We start from the raw sequence: 19,052 nt of genomic DNA, 5'->3' as shown, positions 1-19,052 counted from the left end.
ATAAAATCTACCGAAATAACCTAAATATTGGTCTCTCCTTAGAAAGTGATTCAATTCAGATCCCAAAAAGGAACTACAGGTCTATCTGGCTTCCTTTTTTTATATTACAAGCAACTGCATATAGACATAATACCCTATACTCCAGTGGGATGTAGGGTATAAAATTATCTTTAGGCGGTATTTACGTAGAGAAGAACTCTAAGGAACCTTATGTATTTGGAAAACCTTCACAAGAGCATCGACTTGTAAAGTGTAATGAATGCTTCCAATGAGGACTTCAGAAAGGTCCCTTTGGCCCAGAGGACCTGAAAAAGCTATACAGAGGACCTATAGAAGGGTTCGTATTTATAAAAGACCTCCAAAAGGCCTTTGAACTAGACATCTACTTGTTAAAAGCTTCAAAAAGAACTCCTTTGCAGAAAAGAAAAGTTCTCCAGAAGGTATTTTACGCAATTCTTTCTTAGAAAGAAGGGCTCGTATGTATGGAATACCTCCCGAAGCCCGTCAAGGAGAACTTCTTTGCGTTAAAGACCTTAAAGAGGACTTCTATGCAGAAAAAACCTCCATTATGTAAAGACTACCTGAAGAAGGTCCTCTAGAAGAGCTTTAAAAGGTCTCCCATGAGTAAATGACCTTCCTGAAGTCCTTTATATAAAAAGGATTTCAGAAATCTTCCCTTTTCGGAAGTATGAGAAGGTTTTAACAAGTAAAAGAACATTAAGTTCGGCCGGGCCGAAACATTAGAAGAAATGTGGCAAAAACCATTAAATTACCGAATATCGGGAGGTACCGTTATATGGGGGCTATACCAAAACGTGGACCTATAATTACAATGTTTCGCTACACGAACTAGGACCCATTATGACCCACAAATACCTATTTTTAGACAAATCAGTGAAAAAATGTAGCAAAAACCATAAAAATACCGAATATCGGGATGTACCGTTATATGGGGGCTATATCAAATCATGGACCCATACATGCAATGTTTCGCCACCGAAGCTGGAAACCATTATGACCCACAAATACCAATTTTTAGACAAATCCGTGAAAAAATGTGGAAAAAAAAACTAAAATACCGAATATCGGGATGTACCTTTATATGGGGGCTATACCACAACGTGGACCTATACATGTAATGTTTTGCCACACGCTCAGGGACCCGTTATGACCTACAAATACCAATTTCCAGACAAATCCGTGAAAAAATGTGGCATTACTCATCAAAATACCGAATATCGGGAGGTACCGTTATATGGGGACTATACCAGAACGTGGACCGATATATCTCATTTTCAATACCAACCATCCTAGACACAATGCAAATAGCTCTACTAAATTTTGGCGCTCTACGTCAAATAATGTGGGCTGTATCGTGATTTCAACAGACAGACGGACAGACAGACAGACAGACGGACATCGTTAAATCGACTTAGAATTTTATGCTGATTATGAATATATATACTTTATGGGGTCTAAGACGAATATTTAAGGATGTTACAAACGGAATGACAAAGTTAATATACCCTCCTTTCCAAGGTGGAGGGTATAAAAATGGCTGTTTATCTATGTAAGACTGAGGACCCTGAGGAGGACTCCTTTTTTTCCTGTGTAGGTTTTGTGGATAGAAGATCAAGAGAATGTCCTTGAGATGGTCTTTTATCTATAGAGGACATTAGGAAGAATTGTGTCTATAGAAGATATTTTATATATGAAAAACCTCGAAGGCTCTGTATAAGTAAAAGACCTTGAAAAGTTTGGGAAGGTCCTCTATTCGGAGAAAAGTATTTTGCAACGGAAGACATTGAGAACGGCTTATATTAATAAAAGTAGTTTTAAGATATTGGGAAGGTCTTGTATCTGTATAAGGCTTTTGAGAAAACCTTGTATGAAAAGAACACCTGAGAAGAGTTAGTGAAATTAAAAAGGTTGGATGAGGAAATACCTTAAGAAAATCTTCTATATAAAGAAGACTTGAATAAGGTCTGCCATAATTATTAGACATTGAGAAGGGCTTGTATCTAGAGAAGACCTGGAGGTGATAATTTATCTTTAGAAGTAATTGAGTTTCTTTGTTTATCTGTATAATACCTTGGAAATATTTTCAATCCATGGAGAGTCTTGAGAACATCTATATTGCTTTTTTACCTACATATAGTTTTAAAAGGGCCCGGAGAAGGTATTGTATTTTTAAAGGTCTCTAAAGAAGATCTTGGAAAGTCTTCTATCTATATAGGATCCTAAAATGGTCTTTGTGTCCTTAGAATATTTCGAAAAATTCGAGGACCTCTATCTCCTCCCCATATTTCTCGTATATAGAATTGTTTTGCAATTTATGATTCTAGGTAGGCCTTTTATCTTGTCAGTCCATAGAATTTTGACATTTTTTGCCTATAAAATATCAGGCGAATGTCTTATAGCTTCTGAGAAACTCTTTCGATGGTCTTCCAAAACCTGGACTTAGATAGATGGATTATGGAAAAGTGTTCATGTTTTTAAGAAGACTGAGGCTATGTTTCAGAAATGAAACGCTAGCCAAATTTTCGGTTTAACTCAAAAAAAAAAAATATATATATATATAAATATATATATATATATATATATATATATATATATATATATATATATATATATATATATATATATATATATATATAATATATATATATATATATATATATATATATATATATATATATATATATATATATATATATACATTTTAATAAACCAATTTTTGGAATGGGGGTTTTTGTCGTATTGACAAAGCAGGCCCAAATATATAATTTAAATTACTTATCTAATAATGAACACCTCCCATTAAAATTGAACCAACATTTTTCTCCGAGTGTTGACATTATGCCATGCGCTTACAACAAGTGAATGACCCACATTAGACACCGAACAATTAATAAGTAATTAATTATATTTGACACAGTTTATACACCAAACTTTAATTTTTTTCTATCGCTATTTTTTCTAATTTCATCAATAAATTGTTAAATAATAGCCTATCTGTCTGTCTCGATCGAAGTCATTGAATTTAATTTCAAATTGTAAATATTATGCAAGTATTAGCTAATAAGTTTACTAGCGCGGTATTATTGTTTTCTTTGTTAGCACCAGTTGGCATTGTTTCGTTATTTCTTAGTCAACAAATTATATTTACAAAATTGCATTAAAACAATAATAATTTTTTTTATTGGTAATTATGGTTTTTTCATTTCGTGTTTTTTTTCAATTCTCTCTCTTTGCAGATGCCAAGTTATCGTCAATATTTATTTCTATCTAAAATGCTTCATTAGCGTTTTATAGACAAGACACTGCAGTCTTGTTTTGAGAAAAAAAAAAAAAAAATAAATAAAGGAAAGAAAACATTACCCGGAACAGCTTCTTAGAAATTTCGAATCGAAACATCATAATCATCAGAGTAATCATCATCTGCGTCAACAAATACCATTCGTCCTCATTTGCCGACTTCCCATTAGCTGTAGTTCCAGTACCACCACCACACCTACCCGTTATAGTCTTCCGTAAATATCAATGCAAACGGTTTGAATTTATCGGTTGTTAAACTCAAGTGATAACTTTATTAATTAAGGCTTTGAAAAAACGAAATTAAATACCACATACCCAACACCACCATCACCACTCACTTCTCCACCTCCTGCTCCCATCATTGCTTTTTTATCAAACATGCCATATATTCCCAATATCAGTAGTAAAATGAGCAACAAAATGAGCAGCAACACCTCTTTGGACAATACCTCCGATCAGGATTACAGTGAATTCCTCAATGAGTATTTGTTGCAGACCCACTCGCCGCACAATGAACCGGAAACTCATTATGAAGGTAAGTTGCTGTAGCAACAACAAAGTCCTTTTTTGGGGGGCAATAAAAATTGCATTTCATTTGATTTCAATTAATTTTTGGTAACTTGTTTTCTCCGTTTTTTGCAGAGGGTGAATTCGAAGCTGAGTGGTTAATTGCTGCCGGTTTTCCACAATTAACCAAACCATTTGAACAGGTATGTACAGGAAAGATACAAATTATTACTCTTTTGGATACTAAAAAAACACAACATTTGAAATGCATGGCAGAAAAAAAAACGAACATTAACACCATTAGATTGCCGGGTCCTTGAAAGGTTTCGGCGATAAGAAAACTAATATACCATAGATTTTATAGACCCATTAGTTGCATGTCGTAATTTAATTACCAACGAAAAAAGAATATAGCTATTGACAATTTTCGAATACAATCTTGCCGGAATGTGATATGTAGATAATGAAATTTTAGCCGAATTTTATGTTAGAATTTTATTAGTCATTAATGATTGGAATTTCGGAGAAGTTTCAAAAAATCATAGTCTTGTGAGCCATCATTATCTGTAATAAATTTTGAGTGTTAATATTAAGTTCTGTGGTATTAGAAATCGGGGAGTAGAGAAAGCAATAGGTATAAATAATTACTCACGATTTTATGTAGGAAGGCTTACTGATCTTATGATACAAAAAATCTTCCAAATATGTGCATCCTCTATTCTCAAGATATTATAGAAAATTATTTAACCTCCAAAAGATCTGGCATATTTATTAGATGTGAGGAATATTTTGCATAAAAAAATATTAAAGAGTCTTCCATTTATCGATGTTGAAGATTTTAAGAGAGTCTACATTCTAATAAATACTTCCAATCTAATAAATATTCCTGTACTTTTTGATTGTAAAAAAGGTTATTTTTCGATTTTACGACTGTAGATTTTTCATACGCATCAGAAAAGTTCGACGTCTAGGTAGCTCTTAGATTTATTTCTTGAAAAATCGACGTCTAGATAGCTTTTAGATTTATTTCTTTTAAATTCTTTTAAAATTTTTCTTTGAAAATTCACGTCCAGATGGCTCTTCGACTCATTAGATTAAATTTAATTTTTGTTCAAATCCATGTTTATGTAGCTCTTAAATTAATTTCTACGAAAATTAATGTCTAACTGGCTCTTAAAAATCCACGTCTAGATGGTCTTTAGATTTATTTAAAAAAAACCACGTTTATGTGACTCTTAGATTTATTTTTGTGAAAATTAACCTCTAGGTGGATCTTCGATTTATTTCTTTGAAAATCCTCGTCCAGATGATTCTTCGTTTCATTTCTTTAAAAATCCACATCTAGATGGCCCTTGGATTTATTTTTTTAATCCATGTTTATTTATTTTTTTCTATAAAAATCCACCTCTAGGTGGCTACTATATTTATTCCTTTGAAAATCCATATTTATGTGGCTCTTAGATTAATTTCTATGAAAATTAATGTCAAAGTGGCCCTTAAAAATCCACGACTAGATGGCCCTTAGATTCCATGTTTATGTGGCTCTAAGATTTATTTCTTTGAAAATTAACGTTTAGGTGGATCTTCGATGTATTTCTTTAAAAATCCACGTTTAGGCGGCTATTCGATTCATTTCTTTGAAAATCCACATCTAGATGGCTCTATAATATTTATTTTTCTTAAATCCATGTCTATATGGCTTTTACATTTATTTCTTTGAAAATTGACGTCTAAGTGGCTCTTAGAATTATTTCGTTAAAAATCGACGTCTAGATGGCCTTAGATTTATTTTTCTTAAATCCATGTTTTTGTGGCTCTTTGATTTATTTATTTGAAAATCCACGTCCAGATGGCTCTTTGATCCATTTCTTTAAAAATCCACATCTAGATGCCCCTTTGATTTTGTTTTAAATCCATGTTTATGGGACTCTTAGCTGCATTAACGTGAAAATTAACGTCTACGTGGCTCCTTAAATTATTTATTTAAAAATCCACGTATAGATGCCTCCTCGATGTATTTCTTTAAAAATACACATCTATATGGCTCTTAAATTTATTTCTTTAAAACCCTGCGTCTACATGGCTCTTGTATTTATTTCTAGGAGCTCTCAGATTTACTTATTTAAAAATCCACGTCCAGGTGGGTCTAAGATTTACTTCCTTAAAAATCCACGTCCAGGTGGGATTTACTTCCTTAAAAATCCACGTCCAGGTGGGATTTACTTCTTTAAAAATCCACGTCCAGGTGGGATTTACTTCTTTAAAAACTCATGCCTATAGGTGGCTCTTAGATGTGTTTATGTCAAAATCGACGTCTAGATGGCTCTTAGATAAAATTTTTGAAAATCCACATGTGTGTGGCCTTTAAAATTGTTTATTTAAAAATCCACGCCCAGGTGGTCTTTAGAGTTTTTATTTAATAACTCGTAGTCTAAAATTGTTTAAATTTTTCTAAAAAATACACATTCCAAGTGGCCCTTAATAAATGTGTGAACTCAATATTTTTTTCTTCTGGCGCTTGATAATCTTTGTAGGACCACGTCAAGGTGGCTCTTGGAAAAATTATCTCTATAAAATACTCGTCTAGGTGTACCATGAAAATGATATTTTCGAAAAAAACCCACATAAAGATTTCTCTAAAAAATAAGAATTAAAAACTACAGGTCCAAGTGCTTCTTGTAAAATATTGTAAAAAAATATATAAATAAAAAACAAGCAAAAAAAGATAAGAAATTCATTATTTTAAAAAGACTTCCTCCAAAAAACCGAAATCAAAATATTGCTTCTTGAAAAATCCAACTATAGATGCCCATGGAAATAAATTTTTTTGTCGCTCAGGAAAATAATGTGATTAAATAACGTCTGGGTGTTCTTAAGAAAATGTGCCCTCGGAATTCTGCATCCTTGAAAAAAGTCTTAAACATCCACATCAAGGTGGCGCTTGTAAAAAAAATTAAACAGGTTACCTCTTGTCAGAATAATATATAACAAATCTACATCGAAGTGACCCTGGTCAAAAATCTTTAAATCCACAAAGAAAAAAATAGGAGAAACATGTTTCTACTCGATTTCCTAAAGACTTCATGCAACGGTGGCTCCCTATATTTTATTGGCGTTCCTTTTAAAAACTTTAAACAGAATAACTCACCAGAATTGACCGTAGATGTCGTTCTGCTATAATATTTCAGAATAAAAATGATAAATAAAATTAATGGCACTGAGAATTTTGTTCTAGAACGTGTGAAAATCTTTATACTTTATTCAATTTTTTTTTCACCACATTCTAGAACCCTAGCTTCCGAATGAAATGAAGTAGGTGTACAAAATTTCACTCAAATGTGTTTTAGGTCCATAGGTAACGAAAATGGGCCATATAGGTCCAGGCATTGGTATAACCCCATATAATTGCACAGGCAGATTTTGGGTGGTTTCTTTAAAAAAATGTTATTTAAACATTTTTTTTTTTTGATATTTAGTAGCACAAATATCCTTGAACACCAATTTGTGATCAAAGAAATGAGTATTCCAATTTTCAAATGAGCTTCTTGACAATACTGCAGTTCTGGCTATAGAGTAACACATGTTTGGATTAAAATCATATTTTTATCTCCCATTTCTATGGAATTTCCTCTCTACACATAAAAAACGTTATAGATATCCACAACCATAATGTTTTTAATTAATTTTACAGTAAATAAAAAAACGCTAGGCGTTATCACAATTTCCAGTGATTATATCTTGACTTTCCATGGTAAAGTGTTTGACTACAATAAACCATCGACGATGGCAAACGCTTGGTAATTTTTTTAATTAAAATTGACACTTTGTAAATGCTCAAATTGCTGTGCGACAACAAATGCCAACAATTCATTGGCATTGTTTATTAATTTTGATAAAATAAATATTTTTGCATTGATCCAGTTAGGAAAACAACACAACATCGTATGAGTGTCAATTTTGACGAATTAGAGATTTCATATTAAATGAACGACATTCGATATTGTATTCGGTGTGTTTGAATTTGTAACATGGAGCCACAATTCGAGTCAGTTGACAAGTCGCCTCTCCTGCCCATCGCCGAGTTCAAATGAGTTTCTTTACAAATTGCACAATTATGTGATGAACGAACGGTTAGGTGGCTGGCCAACTGACATGCCGGCCATTGGCCACTGGTGGTCAAAGGAATCAAAATGAAACATAATGACATGACTGGCAATAAAACTAAATGGAATAATGTAAAATAATCGCCAAACAATTTCAATCACATTCAGGCAAATGACAGTTGTAAATTGGCCATGGTGGGGTTAGTTTGTCGCTAAGGTTGGCATGCAAAAAAAAAGTTGAGAAAAAAGTTTAATGACTCGCCAAGGCAGCCATAACAATTAAAGTTTAAGAAATAAATTACTATTAATAATTACTCAAGGATTTCCGGAGAGAAATATTCAGAGAGAGAGAGAGCATGGTCCTTCTACGCGAAAATCTATGGAAAACTATGGTGTATCGTGGTTTTGTAAGGCTTACTAACATTTTGTTTCTCCAAAATAACATTGACTTCCTTTACTATTTAACCGCATTGTAACAAGTCTTTGTATTCTCTATTTCTTCTTCCTTCCCCTTTTGTCTAACCATTTTTGTAGGGTCTTGAATTGAGAACCTCTGAATTGGAACCGATTTTAGCGTCCTTGTCCAAACCTCATGCCGATGCCATCAAACAAAGAGTTCGTACACTCAATCAAACGGTACGAGGTCGTACCAAGAATCGCCAGAAACGTAAGCCCGATATCAGAGATGTTTTTCGAGACTTTGATGTAAGTTGGTTTCGTTTGTTGCAGTGGTAGTTATGTTGTTATTGTAATCAGATTTTGTTGATAGTTTTAAAGAGTGATTATTAATGGAAATTTTATAATATTACAGGAATCAAGTACCGGTACCCGATCACGCAGTGCAACACCAGATTCATTGGATTCAATACAAGGCGATGAAGTGTGGGGAAATACATCAATGTAAGTAGAAAATCGTATGTGTTGTAAATTTACGAGAAAGTGCCTGAAAGTATGCATCATACATGGCAAGAGAGTTTTATGGAAATTAAATATGGTCATACATGAATCCAAATTAACTACCATATTTGCTTTAAAAATACTTTATTGTGATTTAATTTGAAGCAAGATCAACAAATAATATGGAAATTAACAATATTTTAATCAATACGCCTTTCGATACATGTTTATAGACCAAGAAATCAAAGACCACCTCTTGGACGTTTGTAAAGAATTTCTTTTTTTAAAATACGCTAGAAGGGTTCTATATATTCCACGGAAATATTAATATTGCTTAAAAGTACTTCCTCTCTTTCTCAGACGTTTGAAGAGATCATAAATGACAGGAAATTCCTCTCCAGAAAAACTTTTCTGTAGACACTCATAAAATGTTGGTCCATCTGAGGGAAATTTTTCTTTCTAAAAAGTTTTTTATTAATTAAATGTTATTTAAATTTGTTTCTTAAAGCAGGGCCAGGCAAATGCAAGCACACGTCAATGAGTCTTATTCTCTCCACACATACAATGAGAACCAATAAAAAAACAATGTAATCAGAGAGATTGGGAGTACATAAAATTGTGATTATCTGCCCCTCCCAGTCTTAAAAAAGACAAAGAGATATTCTCTCTGAGTAGAAAGACTTTCTGAAAGATCTCTGTCTTAAAGAGGTAGTAATTTCAGTGAAATATGAGAGAAAACTTATGGGAGAATTCTTTTGGCAAATAACGAGTGAGTGCTGCAAAGTGCATGGGCTGACACCAACGCCAAACGCTTTCTTAGAGAAACCCAAGAAATTTTCTCATATAGAAAAACTAAAGCTTTTCTCATATAAGACTAGGGAGTAGGTATCCTCATAAGATACAGCCTTGCTCACAATATATGCATTAGTGGTGAGAGACACACTTGTCCTGTCAAACGATAAATAGAAAAGAGAAAGAGAGAGCCAGAAAAGAATAGAGTCAGTAATCTTTTCCCTTTCTACATATTTTTCAAAAAATAAAGATAGCAGCAGGATTTTATAACAGAAGAGCCGGTCGAAAATGCTTCCTAAGAAAGACCATTTGGACTTCCCATAGAATCTGTAAATAGTTCCCCTCCTAGGATAACATCAGGCTTTCTGAAATAATACTCTATCTTTTTGAAATATGACTCTTCTCATAAAAGGCTTGTAGGACATCTCATCTCCTTCTTTTTCATAGAAGGCTTCGTCAGAATTACAGAGGGCTCTATCAAAGGACCTAAATAAGCCCTGCCAATAGGACTTCTTATAGAAAACCGTATAACCTTGTCCTTGAGTCCTAGGATGTCTTCTTATAGAAAATTAAGAAAATCCCTATGGGCGTCTTCTATGTAAGACAGGGTCTTCTCAACTCCGATAGGTCTTCTCATGATAGAACATTCGACCTCAAAGAAGGCCTTTCCAAGGCCGTTTAAAAGTCAAATAGTCATAGATTCTTTCAGCCTCCTGGAGAAGGCTTTCCACTGAAACCCCGTAGATCTTCTTATAGAAGGCTTGAATGTCTTTTAAGGTTAAATATTCTCAGAGAAAATCGCCAATTCTTCTCTACTTTGGCTATTAGAAGAATTATTTGTTTGAAAATCACTGGCCTTTTGAAAAATATCAACAAAGCTTCCAAAAACAGAGAAGCAGTTGTTTTGGTAGAGGACCATCCAATACTTTTTATAAAACCATAAGACCTTCCGTAGAAGTGCAAACAAAACAAAGAGATCTTTGGATATATTAAAGAAGACAAGCAGCTTTTAATAAAATACCAGAAGGTCTTGTTGCAGAATCCCAAAACGGTCATAAAACGGGTTTCCATGGGGAAAATGGAGTGTCTTTCATTTAAGGCGAAAGGTCTTCTCAGAGAATCCTAAAAAACGACCTGTATAACTTTCAATGAAGTACATTTTCATAGAAGATCTAAAATAATGTATCACCAAGCGAAAACCAAAAAAGTTTCTTTCGTAGAAAATTAAACGATTTTTTTCAGAAAAAACGTAGAGATTTCCTCATTAAATTTCAAATTGAATTTTTATGGGATTCTTCAAAGTAGTCTCAAAATAATATGTAATAGGTCTGCTCTCAGAATAACATTTCACAAATGAAGCGATCAGTTAGTTCCTCCTCAGAGACTCGTTAGATTCTAAAAGTGAGAATACATAAAACGCTTTTTTAACTAGCGTAAGTCATCGGCTGGCTTTTTCGAAAAAGAACAAAATCGAAGGAAGTCAACATAAAACTCCGAAGAGTCTCAAAAACATATGTAATTACCTCTTAGTACTATTTGGGTTTGCCTAAAAGTATGCAACACACTCATGAAATATTTGTGAACTGGCAAATATTTTTCATTATTTGTCATGGTTTTTAATTTTTATTTTCCAATTTTATTTACTTTTATTTTTTGTTAACTCCAAAAATAATGTTTATTTCTTTATCTCGTTTGTTTAGACCGAGTTTTGTTAGTATCTTCGATCACAACACACCCAACGACAATGGCAATGGACACTCACCGCTGTTTTCGGGCAAAAGTCTTAAGCAAAAATTACGTCGCACCCCAAGTGCTCCCCTAAAAGGTTCTACCGACATATTTCGTGGCAATCATGTACGCTGTGATATTCCCATGTACTCGGCCGAGGGTATTGAACTGTTGGGCTTCTCGCGCATTGGTACCATACACATACCCAGAAATAGGAATAGATCGGGGTCGGATCCATCGTGTTCCGTGGGGTAAGTATTCTAATATTCCATGATATTAAGGATTACAAATTAATTTCTATTTACACTTTTAGTCGTGCCCGTGGCGAAATGATGACCCAGGACTCTCAAAGTGATAACAATACATCTTCAAGTGATTCCAGTGATGAATGCCTTTCGAATCATCAAAGGTTGTCGAATTCATCATCCCCCGAATCAACACCCCAAAAGATATTGAACAAAATCCATTTGGACACACCACCCCAGAGTGTGCAGAATTCGCCGTCATCGCGTGATGGTATTAGCTTTGAGAGTATGTGCCGTGAGACCTCTAGTCAAGATGGAGTGGTAAGTCCAGTTTTTAGAAAACGCGTTTTCCATGTTAATTGTTCCTCTCCTCCAGGATACTGTCGATAGCAGTGATTTATCATTGGAATTTTACTCCGACATTGATACAATAAACGAAACCGAATTGAAGCGTTTACAACCTTTATTCTGGTTGGAATTGGCTTCCATATTCGATCGCAATCATGTCCAGCTGGACAAACGGAAACCTGTCAAGCGCCGCCGCAAGGAGGAGGGCAAACTGTTTGGTGTCTCCCTAAATGCTCTGATACGCCGCGATCAGCAGATCACCGGTACAGATTCAACATTGGTGCCTTTGTTTCTGGAGGGACTATTGGATGAACTGAGCAAACGCGGTGCCCGCGAAGAAGGTATTCTACGTGTCGCCGGACACAAACAAAAGGTAAGTTGTTAATCCATTTCACAATTTGTTATAAATTTATTTGGTTTCCTCTCTTTTCCAGACTGAATTACTTTACCAAGAACTTGAATCGAGTTTCTATCAAAAACCAAAAAAATTCCAACAGCTCTTGAGCTCAGCTAGTGTCCACGATTTGAGCGCCCTGCTCAAACGTTGGCTACGCGAATTGCCCCAACCCCTGCTCACCAATGAACTCATCCAGTTATTCTATCAGTGTCATGCTCTCCCGCCCACAGATCAAGCCAAAGCCTTGGCCATTATTTGCCAAATGTTGCCGCACGAGAATCGCAACACCCTGCGTAGCCTGCTGCGTTTCTTGAACTATGTGATCGATCAAAAGGAAATGAACAAAATGAATTTGCACAATGTGGCCACCATAATTGCCCCGTCATTCTTTCCGCCTCGCTTTGTGCATCCGATCGATAAGAACAGCATAGAGGATCAGGTGAAAATGGCCGCACAATGTTGCCGCCTCACAAATGTGCTGATAACACGCGGCGAATCGTTGTTCCAAGTGCCAAATAATCTGATAGAAGAGTCCAAAGCATCGAATAAGAGACAGGTGAGTTTGAAGAAGGAGTAAAGAAAAATTTTACAAATATTAGATGCAAATATTTTGCAGCTTATGGTCTACCCTCAAAAGAGCACAAGGCTTCTCTCAGAAGTTCTTAAGGTTTTCTCTCAGAAAAATTTAAGGTCTTCTTCCAAAAGAGCTTAAGGTCTTCTCTCAGAAGTGCTTACGTCTTCTCAGAGCAAAAGAGCTTAAGGTCTTCTCTTCCGAAGAATTTTAGGTCTTCTCTTAAAGGAGCTTAAGGTCTTCTCATCAGAAGAGCTTAAGGTCTTCTCATCAGAAGAGCTTAAGGTCTTCTCATCAGATGAGCTTAAGGGCTTCTCATCAGAAGAGCTTAAGGTCTTCACATCAGAAGAGCTTAAGGTCTTCTCATCAGAAGAGCTTAAGGTCTTCTCATCAGAAGAGCTTAAGGTCTTCACATCAGAAGAGCTTAAGGTCTTCACATCAGAAGAGCTTAAGGTCTTCACATCAGAAGAGCTTAAGGTCTTCACATCAGAAGAGCTTAAGGTCTTCTCATCAGAAGAGCTGAAGGTATTCTCATTAGAAGGTCTCTTCATAGAAGACTCGAAGGTCTCTTCATAGAAGACTCGAAGGTCTTCTCATAGAAGACTCGATGGTCTTCTCATAGAAGATTCGTAGGTCTTTTCATAGAAGACTCGTAAGTCTTTTCATAGAAGACTCGTAGGTCTTCTCATAGAAGACTCGTAGGTCTTCTCATAGAAGACTCGTAGGTCTTCTCATAGAAGACTCGTAGGTCTTCTCATAGAAAACTCGAAGGTTTTCTCATAGAAGACTCGAAGGTCTTCTCATAGAAGACTCAGAGGTCTCTGTATAGAAGACTCGAAGGTCTCTTCATAGAAGACTCGAAGGTCTTCTCATGGAAGACTCGATGCTCTTCACATAGAAGAGTCGAAGGTCTTCTCATAGAAGACTCGAAGGTCTTCTCATAGAAGACTAGGAGGTCTTCTCATAGAAGACTAGGAGGTTTTCTCATAGAAGACTCGAAAGTCTTCTCATAGAAGAGTCGAAGGTCTTCTCATAGAAGACTCGAAGGTCTTCTCATAGAAGACTCGAAGGTCTTCTCATAGAAGACTAGGAGGTCTTCTCATAGAAGACTAGGAGGTCTTATCATTGAAGACTTTTCTCGTAGAATACTCGAAGGTTTTCTTTTGGAAGACTTAAATGTCTTTTCGTAGAAAACTCGAGTGTCTTTGTCATGGGAGACTCGAAGACTTCTCATACAGAGCTTTAAAAGTCTTCCCATAAAAGGTCTTAAATGCTTTTCCCATCAAAAACACTTTTCATACCAGATAAGAAGCTCTTCTCATAGCAGTTCCGATGCTCTTTCCATAGCAATGGAGAAGCTCTTCTCATAGCAGTTGAGATGCTATTCTAATTGCTATTAAGAAGCTCTTCTTACAGTAGGAGGAAAACTATTCTCATGGCAGATGGGAAACTCTTTTCCTCTTTTTAAGGACTTATTTTTTTAAATTTTTTTTATTTTTCATGATTTCATTCATTTACTATTTTCTTAAATTTTTTGATTTTTATTAATTCTTGTTTTTCTGTTCTCTTTCCTTCTTCCAGGGCAAACGTGGTCTTCATCGGCGGGTAAAGGCAACCACATCCCTGCTGCATGTGAGCAGTTCTCCCATCAGTAATAACATTAATAACAATAACAACAACAACAGTAGTAATAATAATAACAATAATAATAATAATAATAGCAACAACAATAACAATAATATCCATCATCACAACAATACCAGTACCATCTCCATTGGTGAGAATGGCAGCATGGTAACACATCAGCAGTCAATTAATCCAAGTCATGTACATCGTTTAATTATTTAAATTAAATTAAAAGTAAATGAAAACACACAAAATTGATGCGGGGTCAAGCATCTATGTCAAAATGGTTGTTGTCCAAACCATAGATAAAACAAAAATATAAAATTAAAAAAAATAAAACAACGGACCAAAGAGTCAGAATTCTTCCATTACAACAGTAAATATATATTTAATAACAATTTAACTTGCGATCAAAACAAAAACATAATGATAATTTAAATTAAACAAAAAATTAATTAATTAAAAAAAGAAAGGTGTCTAATCAATTTTAAATTTTATGTCATTTGAAAACGAAAAAAAATATGATATATAAAAAAATAAATATTATTGTAATTCTTTTGAGACAAAAATAAAATTGAAAATTGTGTGCATAGTTTTGAGAATGATAAAATATCTAAAAAAAACACTCAAATATCATTATTTCATTTATAAATAATATTACATTTTTTCTTAAATATATCCATACATTATAAGTTAGTTGTATGTAAACCTTCATTGATATAGCAATCTAGTTTGTGTATTATATATTATTATTTTTTTTTCATATCTCTTAGTTAAGTTTTAAAATTCTATTTTTTTCTTCTTCTTTTTTTCTTTCTATTTTAGCTATGTAAGTTTAATTCTTTGCTAGAACAAATGAAATGTTGCATAGAAGTTGACGACTTGTAATTTCGTGCAAAGGCATTTTATGTCCTCTTTTATTTTCGTCTGCTATATCATCATAATACCTGCAATTTATCCTTAGCTTTATTTAATTTCTAAGAAATCTTAGTCACATTTTTAGTGCTGTAGAGTACGATTACTCTACGATTTTATGTTCTGCATTTCATCAAAATTGCTTTTTTGTGATTGGCTTTAATTGATAATATCAAAAAGATACATTTATTTCCGTTTTTTTTTTGTTATTTTAATTTAATTTTTTTTTTTCAATAAAAAATCAAGTCAACATCCTAAATGGAAAAAATATTGAAACGTTTCAAAAAATGTATTCCAACATGGAGTCATCTGAGCACTTTTCTTCCCATTCTGTGTAAAAAGTTGGCCCAACACAGTTTCCAAAAGCCATAAAATTTGGGGATCAATGCCATTACATCTCCAATCTGGCAATGTTATATGAATAGTTCTATTCCAACCATTCAAATGCAAATGTAGTTGTGTTGACTTTTCCACATCTCGTTTTATTTTACTTTCTTTTTTAAGTTTAAAAGCGTAATTTCATAACTTTCATGAAATCCTTTTAATTTTTTCATAATTCACATCTTTTTCCCATCCTCCTTCAAATACGAAATACGATCAAAATTGTATTAAAGAAATATTTTCTTTTATTTTAAAATACATAATTAGGTTATAAAACATTCAAACGCACATTTTAGCTAAATTTTCTTTTCACGTGGCAATTCGAACGCCAATTTGTAGGCGTTCGCAAAAAAATACATAATCGAAATTTTATTTCCATTGCTTTACTTTATATCTCGTTATAAGTTCTCCATGTATTTGTATTATATAATTATAGTTTTAAAACGCTATATTTTTTGCTAGTTTTAATTTTTATTTAGTCTTTTTCTTCTATAAGTTTAGAGCGTTTGCTAATTGTATGGCAATCGATTTACTTTTAGTTAAGAAAAACACAAGAAATATTTTTTTTAATTTTTGCTTAGTTGTATTCTAAAAATAATAATACAACAACAATAAGAAAAAAATACAAATATAAAGTGTGTACATCTAGTAATTGTGTCTTCGTGTACATCAGGAATATTAAACCAATAAAAATGCATATGATATTTTTTTATAAAAATTCCTTTTGTTTTATTTGTTTCATTTTCATAAATGAATTTCATTAGATTTGAAATTCCTTTAATTGGGCGCCATCTTTATATTGTGGTCGTTTCAAATCCTGGACCTTTTCGATGGACATCTTTCTGGCCATTATACTTTTGTAATATCTAACTGCAGCCACTTTAGTTGCGAAATGTGGCTAAGAACTTTGAATACAATAAAAACAAGTTAAAAAGCAGTAAGTTAGGCCGGGCCAAACTTTGAATACCCTTCACCATTTGGAACGAATTTGGAAATTTTAAAAAAATAAAATCCTTAAAAATTCTGTTAAAATTTTAAAAATACCAAATATAGCCGTTATATTGGGGTCTATACGACGTGGACCTACATAGGCATGGTTTGCCATAAGCCATTACCATATTCAAATTCGAAACTTGAAATAAACGGTGAATAATGTAGCTAAAATCATCAAAATATCGTATATAGGAAGTTATCGTTATATCGGAGCTGTGCGAAGACCTGGACATGCATAGATAATTTTCTGTCACAAGCTGTAGCTTCCATTACGAACTTCAAATACCACATCTCAAACAATTTCGGTGGGTATTGTCAATCGCATTAAAATCGTCAAAATACCGAATATAGGGATGTACTGATATATGGAGTCTATACGAAGACCTGGACCTGCATAGACAATTTTCTGTCACAGACTGTAGTTCCCATAACGAACTCTAAATACGTAATTTAAAACAATTCTGGTGAATAATGAAGCTAAAATCATCAAAATACCGATTATTGGGAGGTACCGTTATATGGAGCTATACGAAGACGTGGATATGCACAAACTATTTTCTGTCTTAGGGTGTAGTATCCATTTCGAACATCAAATACCAAATTTGAAACAATTCCAGTGAATAATGTAGCTTAAATCATCAAAATACCGAATATAGAGAAGTACCATTATGTGGGGGCTATACCAAAACGTGGTCCTGTACAGACAATTTTCTTTCATAGGCTGTAGTATTCGTTACGAACTTGAAATACCAAATATGAAACAATTCCGGTAATAAGGGCCTAAAATCATCAAAACACCGCATATCGGGAGATGCCGTTATATGGGGGCTATACAAAGATATAGACCTTTACAGACAATTTTCTGTTTTAGGCTGTAGTATCCATTATGAACTTCAAATAGCAAACTTGAAACAATTACGGTGAATAATGTCGGTAAAATCATAAAAATACCGAATGTCGGGAGATACCGATATATTAATGTCAAAAACAATATCTTTCTCTACACCCTAGACACCAAGTGACCTCGATACCAAATCCATATCAAATTTCAGGACTTCATTTCTATTCCTTCACCAAATACCAATTTTTGCAGTATTTAGTTATTTTCGTACAGTAAAATTATGCATTATCAAAATAATCTCCATATTGCAACCTCAGATTAAAACAGTGACTTTTATATCAAATTTCAGGATTTCAACGCTGCAATTTTGTACCATTTAGTACCAAATGGTACCAAATTTTGTACCATTTAGTACAATTTAGTACGCATATCCAAAACCAACTCCTTCTCTCAACCACACACAACACTATAAATATCAGATTTCAAAATTTTATCTCTAACCCTTCAACCTTGATTAAATTTAGTACCAGTTAGTACTTTTCGTACAATTATGGTACACATTTCCAAAACCACCTCCATATCTAAATACCAGACACCAACAGAACCTTTACCCTACACCCAATTTAGTTTCACTTAGTACTTTTCGAACAATTATCGTACACTTTTCCGAAACTACTTACATATCTTTACCGCGGACACCAACAGTGTCAACCATATCATATTTGAGGAATTTACCTCTATTCATTCACCCAATACAAGATTTAGCACTTTTCGCACAAATCACAACCACCTCCATATCTCAATTCCAGAAATCAACAGAGGTTTCAGGGCCTGATTTGAGGCTTCCAGACCTATCCCTTCACCCAATACCAAATATAGTAACATTCAGTACTTTTCGTACAATCAAGTTTCCGAAACCACCTCTAAATTTAAAAACTACATTCATATATCAAACTGACTTTGCAACCTTGATTCTCATTCCAAATTTTAAGTTTTTAGCTCCATCCGTTCAAATCATACCATTTTGGAAGTTTAGTACCTGTCTAGAACTTTTGGTAACGTCAAAGTTCGAATTTTCAAAAACACTTTGGTACATCTATCCCGCACTCCATTACTGACTCGTATTCCAAATTTCAGAATTTTAACTTATTTCGTTTGTTCAAAACAAAATATTAAATTGTTAGTACATTTTTGTACTTTCGTATACTTTTAGTATGAATTCTCAAGAATCCAGTCTTCTTAGCCCCCGTGCAAAATTCCAAGCCGCTTCGCCTGGGCGTTGATTCTCTGTCAGGCAGCTTACGCTTGTACTGGAAAATCTTAGACATAGGCGCAAGTGTCTTTGGACGAGATCCATTTCGAGCATATGGACTCCATTTGGCAAGCTGAA

At 34.0% G+C, this 19,052-nt stretch overlaps 1 protein-coding gene across 7 annotated transcripts in view; it reads left to right on the top strand.

The window, feature by feature from the left end:
- The window catches only part of LOC101890318 (rho GTPase-activating protein conundrum), a 249,626-nt gene extending 233,080 nt beyond the window's left edge, over positions 1 to 16,546 (top strand). For 5 of the 7 annotated variants that reach the window (XM_059120045.1, XM_059120048.1, XM_005183728.4 and 2 more), the window contains 9 exons: positions 3,258 to 3,853; positions 3,961 to 4,028; positions 8,463 to 8,633; positions 8,740 to 8,828; positions 11,318 to 11,596; positions 11,659 to 11,911; positions 11,967 to 12,311; positions 12,373 to 12,891; positions 14,488 to 15,049. In XM_059120045.1, coding sequence (XP_058976028.1) covers positions 3,697 to 3,853; positions 3,961 to 4,028; positions 8,463 to 8,633; positions 8,740 to 8,828; positions 11,318 to 11,596; positions 11,659 to 11,911; positions 11,967 to 12,311; positions 12,373 to 12,891; positions 14,488 to 14,754 — 2,148 coding nt within the window. In that variant the 5' untranslated portion in view covers positions 3,258 to 3,696 and the 3' untranslated portion in view covers positions 14,755 to 15,049. Of the gene's footprint in view, positions 1 to 3,257; positions 3,854 to 3,960; positions 4,029 to 8,462; positions 8,634 to 8,739; positions 8,829 to 11,317; positions 11,597 to 11,658; positions 11,912 to 11,966; positions 12,312 to 12,372; positions 12,892 to 14,487; positions 15,050 to 15,357 lie in introns of those variants that run through there. The other 2 variants (XM_059120049.1, XM_020036816.2) reach the window with 2 other exon arrangements.
- The last annotated feature ends 2,506 nt before the right edge of the window (positions 16,547 to 19,052 follow it).

The sequence above is a fragment of the Musca domestica genome, unplaced genomic scaffold (genome assembly GCF_030504385.1).
Source record: "Musca domestica strain aabys unplaced genomic scaffold, Musca_domestica.polishedcontigs.V.1.1 16, whole genome shotgun sequence".
Classification (NCBI taxonomy): domain Eukaryota; kingdom Metazoa; phylum Arthropoda; class Insecta; order Diptera; family Muscidae; genus Musca; species Musca domestica.
Note: the sequence above shows the minus strand (reverse complement) of the source record. Positions and strands in the feature narration are given on the sequence as shown.